The 12,514-nt window shown below is 35.1% G+C and overlaps 1 protein-coding gene across 4 annotated transcripts in view; it reads left to right on the forward strand.

Moving 5' to 3' along the window:
- Positions 1–12,514, forward strand: part of LOC145276931 (cytochrome P450 2H1-like) — a 70,097-nt gene that overhangs the window by 40,607 nt on the left and 16,976 nt on the right. For 3 of the 4 annotated variants that reach the window (XR_013868056.1, XR_013868057.1, XM_080128407.1), the window contains exons 2-3: positions 3,397–4,625; positions 8,506–9,300. Coding sequence is in view for 1 of the 4 variants with exons in the window: in XM_080128407.1 (XP_079984533.1) it covers positions 4,232–4,625; positions 8,506–9,300 (1,189 nt within the window). In the remaining 3 variants the exon portion in view is untranslated. Of the gene's footprint in view, positions 1–3,396; positions 4,626–5,463; positions 5,669–8,505; positions 9,301–12,514 lie in introns of those variants that run through there. The other variant, XR_013868058.1, reaches the window with a different exon arrangement.

Raw genomic sequence — 12,514 nt, forward strand, 5'->3', positions numbered from 1 at the left:
CCTACTCCGATTTGAACCCGCTGGACTACTTCGTTTGGTCATATGTTAAGAACATCACCAACATGACCTCCTACAACACTAAAGCCAGCTTGATCACCACCATCTGCCGAGTATTCGCCAAGCTCCTGCTGGCACTGATGGAAAAGGCATGCTCCCAATTGTGGGCCTGTATCGAGGCAGTGATTGAGGCTGAAGGTGGCTACATTGAATAGATGTCAGCTCTACTACATAATTAAGTTATCTGAATCGGTTTTTTCAATAAAAGTTTTAAAATAAAGCTGTAGTGTTGTTTTATTTAGGGCAACAATTTTATCGTACTCCACTGTACAGCAGACACATCCAACATCCTAATTACTTTTCATGAAAAGTTTACTGCAATTCTGTCCATTACTTTTACAGTTTGTTAGTAGCAGTGGCATCAGTAAAAGTAACACCACCCTAGAGTTCAAACCTTTTTCACTATGTGGAACTGGCAGAGTCAACATGGTAGTGCCAGTAGTGTCGAGTAGTTTTGGAACCTATATCTCTTTATTGTTTTTAGTTTTTAAAGTAATAACAATATTAATATTTTTAACCCTCATCTTAGAACATGCCTTGCATCTCAAGAGTGTTTTATGTCAGGTTTGGTGAGTACTAATATTGTTAAAAATAGCATCGGCAACTAACGGTGTTCTTATGTATCGAGTCTTGATTGGACAAAATCTCCAAGCAACAGCTTCTTTCAGCCAATCAGGGAAGCAAAAATAGTCAATGTTGAAAATTTGCGCATACTATAAAAACCCAAACACGTAGCTTTCTGCCTCTTTCCTGTCCTCCTTTCACTGACAACACACCTTCATATAACACGATCCTTCTCAGCCCCTGTGGGGAAAGGACATCTTGAGGATAGCACATACACATGACGAGAGATATTCACGAACTACAGTATAGTGAGCATACACGTCTCTCTACAAACGTACCTGTTCCCAAATTCATAGAAAAATCATAGTCTGTCATTAACAGAGAGTAGACAGAACAGATATGCGCTACATACACACATAAACACACATGGCACTAGCCGAAATGAGCACACATACATACTCTTACTAACAAAACAAGTCTGCCAATGCACACACATTACCATGCCTATCTCATTTATACACTCAATTTCTCTTCACAGACAAAATAACTTTTTTCTGTTTGTATTATTTAGATTCTTCAGACTACTGCTCTCATCTTGAGTGTTATTTTCACAACGTGTTGGTTAATGTAACCTTTGACCTTCATCAGGTACATCTTGTTGAACTCAAGAATTTTTCTGTCAAACTCTGGAATCTGGATGGGATTTCGAACAGAACCCTTTATTTAATCGAATTGTGAATTACTTAGGACTGACCGAACAAGAGCATGCTACCCCCATGGATCAAATAAAGGGTTCCATTCAAAATTCAGTACAGATTCCCGAGTTGGACAGAAAGATTCCCGAGTTTGACAAGATGGACCTGAAGAAGGTTGGAAGTTACATCGACTGATATGTTGCAGAAATAACACTCAAGATGAGAACAGTAGTCCGATGAATCCAAATAATACGAATCTCAAAAATGCAGAAATGTAACTCTTTTCTGTTTCGGAATTTTTAGATACGGATTGATAATTTGTATTATTTATTCGGACTACTGTTCTCATTTTGGATGTTATTCTTACAATTTTTCAGACAATGTAATCTCCAATCTTCTTTAGGTGCGTCCTATTGAACTCGGGAATCTATACAGAAGTCCGCAAGGACCTATGACACAACAAATATAAGTGTTAATTAATAGAGTTAAGAATACAATTACAAACCAGTAATACCTTGATATCAGTTGTGGATGGACTAGTCTAGCTTCTTCTGAAAGAGGAAGTGTACAGGGAACATCAAATTCATAAGTGGTCCCCAGTTGCATGGGAAGATGACTTATAATTAGAGCTATAACAACAGCATATTCTTTTCATTTTTTTACTCTCGAATGTGTATCCCTCAATATCGTATATGCTTTTATATCGAGTGATGTGGTTCTCGGTAGATAAACTGTATCTAATTATGTCGGATATATACTCGAGAGTCAAAAAAATGAAAAGAATATGCTGTTGTCATAGCCCTACTTATAATACTTAGCATTCTCAAATCGTCACCCATCTAATACCGGCCAGAGCCTACATCACTTTACTTTGGTGATCTAAAGAGAACTGGTGCATGAATGCGATTCTGATCAAGCATGACAAAACAAGAATAAGCTTCTGCTGTTGTAGGTTCCGTCTGAAATTCCGTACAGATTCCCGAGTCTGATAAAACGCACTTGAAGAAAGTCAGAGGTTACATCGACTGAAACATTATATGAATCACATCCAAAATGAGAACAGTAGTTCGAATAATGCAAATAATACAACTCTTCTTTCACCAGAACGTTCTTGGGACTCTCTGGGCTTTTGTATTCTACAAACTCTTTATCTTTCATCGTCATCAGTTGCGAAACAAAAACAATTATAAAAAAATTATTTTGTATGGATAGACTTTGTGATTCTTTCCTTTGGATATTGTTTTTTTCCTTTTACAATAGAGCTTATAAGTGACGAATGAACAAACTATGAAATGAAAGGGAACAAAACAACAACAACAACAACAGCAAAAATGGCAATGTCAAAACGTCCTCTTGTCGATACAACGCACGAAAGTCTTTTTTTCCTTTCTTTCCTCAACTTGCAATAAATCCTCGTGTATTCGATATTATCTTCCACCGTTCGTTCTCGTTCTAAGCTGTCCAACAAAAAACAACTCAACCCTTACGCTTTAGAATTCGTTCCTTTTAACAGTTACCAATTGTGCACATATGCAAATTAATAGCATACGTTCACCAATGAACGACCTACAAAATTATACTTGTCTTTTCTTTTCTACATTTTCTGCTAGCATTTTACAGGTTAAGCAAACACGAAGTTGTTTGCGAGCGTGATGCTTTCTTTTACACAAATAAACAATAAATGCTAAATTATAACATAGTAATATTACACACAGCATCCCAAGGGTTATTTATGCAAAAGTTTTGCAATTCTGTAAAGTATATTTGGAACTAATAAGTTTTAAGTTTTAAGAATAGTAACAATAGAGGTAGGGTTAACATCGTTATCTTTTCCCTGCTTTCGAACGCACTTGGGGCTACAAGGATTTTTCATGTAGAAATTTGTTGTTATGGAACTTATAAGTGACCAATAGACAAACAAATAATATATATATATAGATAGATAGATAGATCGATCCAATTAGTGTGTATACGGTAAGTAATTGTTTAAACGTATACATTGTATCGCCTCGTTCGGAAAAGAAATCAATCAAAAATCACAATTATTTACCTGTTTTATTTTATTTTATTTTCATTTCAGGTGTCTCCTTATTAATCACACGTGTGGAATTGTTGCTCTTACAATGGAAAATAATACGGTTCCATCGAACGTGACAGTTGAAATTCATTTATCAACTTCGTGGCACTTTTACAATGTTGAATGGGAAATCCAAACACTGGACTAACAAACATAATGAAAACATAATTAAAACCAACCACAACCTTAAATTTTATATCAATTCATAAACATATGGAAACTACGTAGAGCAAATTTCATATACACACACATATATATATATATATATTTATTTATTTATTTATATATTAAAAAAACATGGACTCTTCCTATCGAATCCCAACATATGAAGTTCAGGCAACTAAATTGTCTGAAATCTACACAAATGATTTGTTTATAGTGGTGAAGGCTTTGTGTAGAACCATTCACCTTTTTTTAAACTCCTGCTAAATTTATATATGATATTTTTTTGATCTTGTGAAAAAAATAAGCGAAGAAGACTCAGTGTAATACGACTTTGCTAGTCTTTCTCTATTATATCGTTATTTTCATAGCAGGCGCTTTACTGAGCTCAAATCTCTAGTCCCCCTCCTGTAAAACATTCACAGCAAAAACTCGTCCAGCTAAAACCACTATAAATAACATTCTTTTCTTCCTCTGTCCACTAAATGGAACTTCTATGAACAGACTTTATTTCCAAGAACTTCCCAATTATCTAAAATGCATATTTTTTTAAAAGGACGGAAAAGTTCATTTTTATTTGCATCAAAGTTTTAAGATAAAAAAAAAAACTGTTATAAAAATATTACAAAGAAAACTATTTTTAAAAAAAAACTTTAATAATCTTTATTCTTTGAAAATGGCGACGGTCGAGGAGAATGCTTTAATTTTTCTAAAGATTGATGACAGCACATGGGAGAATGTGGAAATGAGTCTCTGGTTCTCGATGGTCGGGGTCCTGGCTGTGACATTGTTCATCTTATGGAAGAGAAGAGACGAAAACTATCCACCGGGTCCCTTCTCGTGGCCGCTAGTAGGCAACACACAACTGCACAAGGCCCACATTCAGTTCACCAATCTCCGCTCGAAATATGGGGACATTTACAGTGCAACGGTTGGCCGGCAAAAAGTGGTGGTCCTCTGTTCAATCGATGGAATATTGGAATGTCTTCATTACAACGGAGCAGCGTTTGCAAACAGACCAAATTGTCCAGCATTGAAGTCTCTCTATAAAAACGAGGATAAAAACAAAGGTAATATTCTTCATTCATTATTCTACTTAATTCATTCATGTCTGCCTTAAATAGTCTTCACTTCCTGTATATTAATTCAAGGGAAGTAACTACATTTCATCTGATATTAACACTCAAGACTAATTGAAAAAAAGGTCACCTGACAATATAGATTTCTTCTATTGTCTAGACAATATATTTGCCTTAAATAGACTCCACTTCCTGTGTAATAATTTAAGGGAAGTAATTTATTTGTCATCTGACATTAACAATTTACACAGAGTGATAAATCTGTATAAAAGTGAACGTGTGTGTGTGTGTGTGTGTTCGTTTGTATGTGCAAAATGGTCTCTACCAATCTACTCTGTCAATTTTTAGTCTATAGACTTTAAATTTGATATATAGGTGATTTAGACCTGTGAAACAAATTCGATTTTGTTTTTTTAACAGGAAAAATAGCTGCTAAGAGGTCAAAATTGAAAACAATTAAAATTTGGCAGGTGTAAGCCGACTTAATTTGAATTCTCTACGCATGTGCAAATATACATTTAACTGCATTGATTTTTAAAGCTTTGCTGTGTGTAACCTTAGGCAATAAATATCACTGGAGAGCTAAATGTTTTGGTTTTCATTCTAGCTGATGGCACCCAAGTCATATTATTTTTTAACTTTTAAAATCACTACTATATACTGAGTGCAATATAATACTCAATAGGGAATTGGGTCCATAATAAATATGAAATCTGCATAAATTAAACTATAATCTTAAAATGTCTTTTTATTTAACAAAATTATCGTCAGTTCCTACTACTTGTTAACAGATTTGATCCATCTTCATTTGGAAAATATTTTGTGATAATGGTAATCTCTGGAAATCATATCCAAATCCTGTTTTCTCGTGAAGTCTTTGAAGGAAAGGAAAGGTCACAGCAGCAGTAGCAGTCGCTGTGACGTCACGAAGGTTGCAGGTTTTCTCGCCTATGCTGCTGCCTTATGTGTCTACCCACGGCCACCGAGAGTAAGAAGAAGGCCTGTTAACTGAAAAATGTCTGCAGGCAATGTAGGTAAGATTTGTTAGACTGTCAGTACTATATGAGGGTCATTTGAAAAAGAGCAATAAAACATTTTTAAAAAGAAAAAGGAACACAGTTCGATTAATACTGAAACTGAATTTTATTCAATATCAAATATAAACATTATCTATGTAAAATTAAGTAATTTTAAAGCAATATACAATTTAATACTGATAAAACTGAATTATTAATTAGGGAACAAACAATTAAAGAAACATTAAACAAATATTTTTTGGCCTTCGGAACAAGATCAGTGTAGTATCTGTTTTGATGCTACACTTTACCTTTTCTGTCTTCGGTCAGTGGAGGAGAAATCTTTCATGACTGAGATTATTTTTGTTCCTATCCAGATTGAGAAGCTGGATTTTCTCCACAAGATTATATGTTGAAATATTTAAATAACTATTACTTTAAATAAAGAAATTATATTTAAAGTTTTGGTTTTCTGTTCTTCTATGTCCATTTTTTCCCCATGTTTTTCATCAAAATGTGTAGCGTATTAGTTATCTCACAAGCCATCATCAGTGATTGCTCACTGGCAGTAACCTGTGGTGTTCCCTGGAGACCAAGTGACAAGTCTCCCCAGATTTCCAGTGTTCTCCACCTTTTGACCACTTGTGCAGATGATTGCATGTTATCGCAACAGCCATTGTCACTGATTTCTCGTTGGCATCGGCCATTAGTGTTTCCTGGGGTTTGGGTGACAAATGCCTCCCCAGATTTGAACTGCACACTTCCAGTGGAGATTTAGTCAGTACTCTCGCACCTCGGTCTTTCCATCCTCCCTGACCCTTCACAACTAGTTGGTGTGGTGTGGCGCCAGTCGATGTCATCTACACCAGTTCTTTTATTATTATTACTATTATTATTATGATAATAATAAGGGTGCTTGTGCAGTGTACGCACGTGTATTTTAAATATTATTTTCAAGTTAAATTAAATTTTAGGTTTGTATTGCTGTAAACATAGATTCGAAAAAGTTGTAAAAAAACAAATATATTACAAATAAATGTTATCAAAGGCAAGATAAGTTACTCTTCTACCTATCTGGGAAGGTTTTTAGTGGTTTTACTCACTTTAAAACGTGTAATCGCTTCGAAAATCATACAATGTTTATCAATATATTTTAAAAAGAAAAATGTCGGCATGTTTGTAACTTATCTTACCTTTGATAACATTTATTTGTTATATATTTGTTTTTTTGACAACTTTTTCGAATCTATGTGTACAGTAAAACAAACTCGTTATGTAAATTATTTACAGTTAAAACGTTATAAAAAAACAAAAAATTGAAGCTTTAAATATATTTCAAAGAAATGAATTACGCCCGTGCTAAAATATTGATAATTCACCAATCGTAAAAAAAAAAAAAAAAAAAAAAAAAAACACTGCCGTGAAAAATGCTTGTTTTAAAATATTTGAAAATACTCAGTGAAAAGTTGTATTTATTATTAAAAGAACGGACTGAAAAATATTGTTTGTTTCGCAGTAAAAAAATAAATGAATAAAATGAAATATTCGACTTTCTCCAATAAAAATAAAAGTTCAAACACGAATTAACTTACGATATTTTGATTAAAATTCTCCCAAATGTGCAATTATAATAATTATTTTCCTAATGGAGAATTGTCCTTTTTCTTTAGAACATACATGGACAATCGGTAACACATATTGGTAGCCATATTTTTTTATGCCTGTTAGCATGACCACATGGTTGAATACCGGAAGCTGTCTATACCTACAACTTAATTAGGAAGTGACATTACGCTGTCATATGCATCGGCCTTCTTTCTCGGTAGCCACGGTCCACCTCTACTACTACTGCTTCCACAAATTTCCATGGGTTCTTACTACTTATTATATATTTTTGCTGTCTCTCATGACTTTGGTTTCTCCAAGACTGTAGCAGTCGATGTTCACCCATTGGCGTACAAAATCAAAATGTGTAAACGTGTTTGTACGCACGTCATTTGTGCATACAATATCCTAAATAATATAACAAATAACTATATTTTGGACCAATCAGAAAACCATCTGAATTTGTTTGAAATGGGTTCTTTTTTTGGAAGGCACTTAAATCCTTTAAAAGCCAAATTTTTCTTCAATAAGCCAGAGGAGCCTAGTTGATTGGTGTCACTAGGCACCCCATTGTTGGTGCTTCCCTCGGCAACACCTCTCCACACACACACACACACACACACACACACACACACACATTAACGAACACACAGATACACACACAACTCATCGACGACGTTATCATCTGGCAATCTGTAAAAACTTTATTCATTGAAATATTTCCAATCTTTCTTACTGAATATCTTACTAATACGAAACCAAATGAACATTCTCTTATAAACAACTTTCAATGAATTATAATTTATTTAATTGAGCAGAGAAGTTTTGATAACGAATTCCTTATCCCTGAAACTCACAGCTCTTGATTAATCGATTCATACTTCTTCAATGCCTCATCTTCCCCTTGTTTTTACAAGAACTCTAAAAATATTCACGAACAATTTAATTTTTTTTTTCTTATTACTGTAAATTTCCACTTTAAACATATATAAAATATTTCTTTTGTGAATATATGCCTTCTTAACTCATTATTTTGTTTTGTTTACCGTATGACAATGTCTCTCGTTTTTCTCATATCTAGTTATAAACCTAAAAACTTTTTCACTGAAAATATTTCTCTGAATCCGGTTCATTCCCAAAATACTTTTCTCATTACAAAACACTCTAAAATAAAATCCCAAAACTGGTGCTGAACTAAAAACTAAGTGACCGAAATCCTAAAAGACTAATTCTTCATTTCTTCTTTCCAGGTTTCATAACGGCTGATTACGATGACAAACTGGAACAAAAACGCAACTTTCTACTTGATTCTTTGACCGGCTGTGCTTACACCTTCGAGGATGATATGGAAGTGCGGATCACTGGGGAGGTTCAAGACATTGTGAAGAAATTCCTGCGAGAGAGCAAGCCATTCAACCCGCTGCATCATTTCATCCCATCGTGCTTGAACATGATGCTCTCCCTCATTTTCAGCCAATGGCATCGCAACGATGAGAAAGACACAAACTTCCAAGAAATCCTCAAATCACTCTGCCTGCGCGCGCAGTGCCTCAAGCAGACGTTCCCCGACATCATACCGATGCCGACCTTCCTCCAAAAGATCCGCTTCAAGAGCATTTGGGAGCAGATGCGTCTGCAGCGGGACTATCAACGCAAGTTGATTAACTTCCATAAAGATACCTTCGATCCGTACACGATCCGTGATCTGACAGATCAGTTGATGATGTATGTGGAAAGCGGCGAGGACAAGGGCCTGTTTTCATGTGACGATATAGAGAATCTGCTACTAGAAATCTCTGGGAGTGGCTTCGAGGCGATGGCTATTACACTCAACTGGTTGCTAGGTTACATGGCCATGTATCCTGCCGTTCAAGGTCAGGTGCAAAAGGAGCTTGATCATGTGGTGGGTCGTGACAAGGAGCCATGTTTGGACGATCAAGCTTTGTTGCCCTATACTGTGGCCACTATCTGTGAGGCACAGCGTATGGCTACAGTCATGCCCTTCCTTTATCCACATCAAGCTGTAAAACAAAGTATGCTACAAGGTAAGCTATCACATGATTATAATTACGCTATTTTATTATTCTTATTTATGCGATAAATTTTCTTCAATAAGCCAGTGGAGCCCAGTTGACCTGAATCCGTGGATCAGTGTCACTAGGCGCCCCACTGTGAGCGCTTCCTTCGGCAACATCTCTCCACTCACATGCATACAAATATTAACGAACACACATACACACACACACAACTCATCGACGTTGGCCAAACAAGAAAAGTCAAACAACCAAGGACCTTTTTTTGGCTTGGATCTGCAGTTTGTTGTAACCTGTTGGGAAAAAATACTGAGAGAAACCAAGTTCAGATTTCTAGTTTATTCATTTTTGGATGAGCGGATCCTTTTAACAAAAATAATGGGTAAGTGATGTTGCATAACGAGGGCTGTTGTTTGAATGGCAAAGTTTCAATGGCACCTTAAGGTTAGAGGTTATCCCAGGCTTTGTTGCCATATAATGTGGCAACTCATTGTGACGTGCAGTGCGTGTATCGCTACAGTTATGTCCCTTCTTTATCCAAACTAACCTTGTAAAATAAAGTATGCTACAAGGTAAATTATCACATATTATTATTACTGTGTTGTTTTATTTGCCGCCTTTCTAGGTAAATTATCGGTTTCATAAAAGTGTTTCTGTAGAGCGAACTGGATTCCAACATAGTTTTTCAGTCCATGTTGTTAAGCACTTAGTCAAAGTTGTCCATCATCATCATCATCATCATCATTTTATTATTATTATTTTTTAATGTCCGTTTTACATGCTTGCATGCATTGGACAGGTTTGAGAAATTTATTTCCAAAGTAACCGATCTCCGGTCCATTTTTATCACCTCCTCTCCTTTGCTTTTTTTTTTTGTTTGTTTTTGTTTTTTTTTTGTTTTCTTTTTTTCTAATGGAAATTGCTCCAAACAAATCACTTGATGTAAAAAAAAAAAAACTTTAAGATGAAAAACTAACCAAAGATAAGTGTTAGATAGATTTCGACCCACAAAATAACAATTTCCCCTCCTTTGCCAGGAACACCGCTCACATCTGAGGATTAAAAAGACAAGGTAAGAAACGATGTTCATGGAATGTGAGGACTAAAAGATAAACTAATTAGAAGCAAGAGTTAGGAGTCTAAGCTTTCTCCTGGAAACTAGACCTGTTATCTGAACTATCCTACATCTATTAACTCTCATCCAATCTTTACAATGTGACCATACCCTCAAAATCTCCTGCTCTGCAGACATCTCCATATACTGTCCATATTTAATTTTCCTCTAAGGTCATCACAACTAATTCTGTGTTTAAGTTTATTGTATCATTCTCATTTAATTTATCTCCATGCAATACATGTCCTCAACCACGACTGACCAGGTTTCACTTTCATACATCATCACACTGTGTAGGCATGTCTGATAGCCTCTTCCCATGACAGATTATGTTATTTTGGTCTGTTATAAACGGTTTATTGTATACAATTAATTAAATACAAGTTGTTCTTTTACAATAAAGAAGAGGGTAGAGGATTTATACCATTAGTGCATAAATGACCACATTAAATCAAACAGGATATACCACAAAAGTATCTTAGAAAATTAGTAAAAGTTAAGCTTGTTTCATGTATATTTTTCATAATTATTCATTGATTAAGATTGTGCTTAATAGCCATATGTGGTAGCTTTCTTGTTAATCAATGATCTTTTTTTAGTAAATACTTATTTTCATGTCTACATGATAACACTATTTCAACTATCTCGTTTAATCATTTGTCTATATATATACAATAGGATAAAATTAGCAATAACATGATTAAAAGAAATAGACAGACTATTAAATGAGATAGTCGAAATAGTGTCAACATGTAGTCATGAAAATAAGTACTTACTAAAAATCATTGATTAAAGATAAAGCTACTATATACATATATATATATATAAATATATATATATATATATATACACACTCTCTCTCTCTCTCTCTCTCTATATATATATATATATATATATATATATATATATATATATATATATACACACACACACACACACTCTTATTCACTCACTTCACACAGGATATATTGCTACTCGAATGTAAAGGGCTACTATTTGCAATCATGTTTGTTGATATTATGTAGGGAGTTGGCAGTGAGATATCTGTTCACATTACATTTACATTTCAACATGTTAGTATAGTCAGGAAAGCAGAAAACAGGGTAGAAATTTCAAAGTCTAGCAGTTCAAGAAAAGAAACTGTTATTATAGAAGGCTTCCCAGCACATAGGGACCTCAATAGTGAAGGGGTGGGATTTTTCTCCTTGTCAGGTTAGTCAGGGGTATATATGTTGAGAAGGTACAAGTGCTATAAGCGCATTTCATTAAAGTACTTGTAGAACAGGTATAGGGATGGCGATGGGGCAGGGATTGGAGCTTGGTTGATAATGTGCAACCTATTAGATTGGAGACTCATTTTTCGACCTTGTCTAATTGTTGGTTTTGGTTGTTTTTGTTTTACAGCATATCAACCCTTTTCAGGTTATTTAATGCCGAATCCAGTGATTTTGAAGAAAAAATTTTTAATAGAATATATTTGTTATTTTTAAGTCAGTTTCTATTTAACCCATAGTTGGGACCCTAACAGGTACTACCACTCCGGGTCAGAGTCGACCTGGGAGCAATGGCTATTAAAGGGTATCTTCACACTCCACAAAGCCCGCAAGCTCGGGCCTCACCACTGGATATAGTTTAAGGTCATATATCCTGGACCACAACCTTGTCTAAGGGGGGGAGACTAGTAAGAGATGCACCAACCCAGATGTGGCAGCAATACAGCAATATGCATGAGCGAATGGTGGCTTTGTAGAAATGCAGAACATTGCCAGGTGTGAGTACTTTTTTAGTACGGTAGAGAGAGCCCATCTTCTTTGCAGCGGACTTGGCAATGTCTTCAATGTATTATCAATGTTATCTGTGATTCTTAAGTTTGAACGATGGGTTCTCAAATAGGGTCTTGGCAATCGGTGATTGATAAGGTTTCTCCTAATTGTTAAAGGAAAGAAGTTTAGTCTTAGTAGCATTACATTTTGCCATTAATTTTCGTCCACGTTCTGCTACAGACTGTGGATCATTTGATAAGGTTTTGAACCATTTCCTTGAGTATGTGTACATTCGTTTTTTTCCTCATGTCTATTATAGAGCATGATGTCATCAACAACTATGCCATCA

Source organism: Euprymna scolopes, chromosome 5, assembly GCF_053919585.1.
Source record: "Euprymna scolopes isolate OS-2025 chromosome 5, ASM5391958v1, whole genome shotgun sequence".
Lineage (NCBI taxonomy): Eukaryota > Metazoa > Mollusca > Cephalopoda > Sepiida > Sepiolidae > Euprymna > Euprymna scolopes.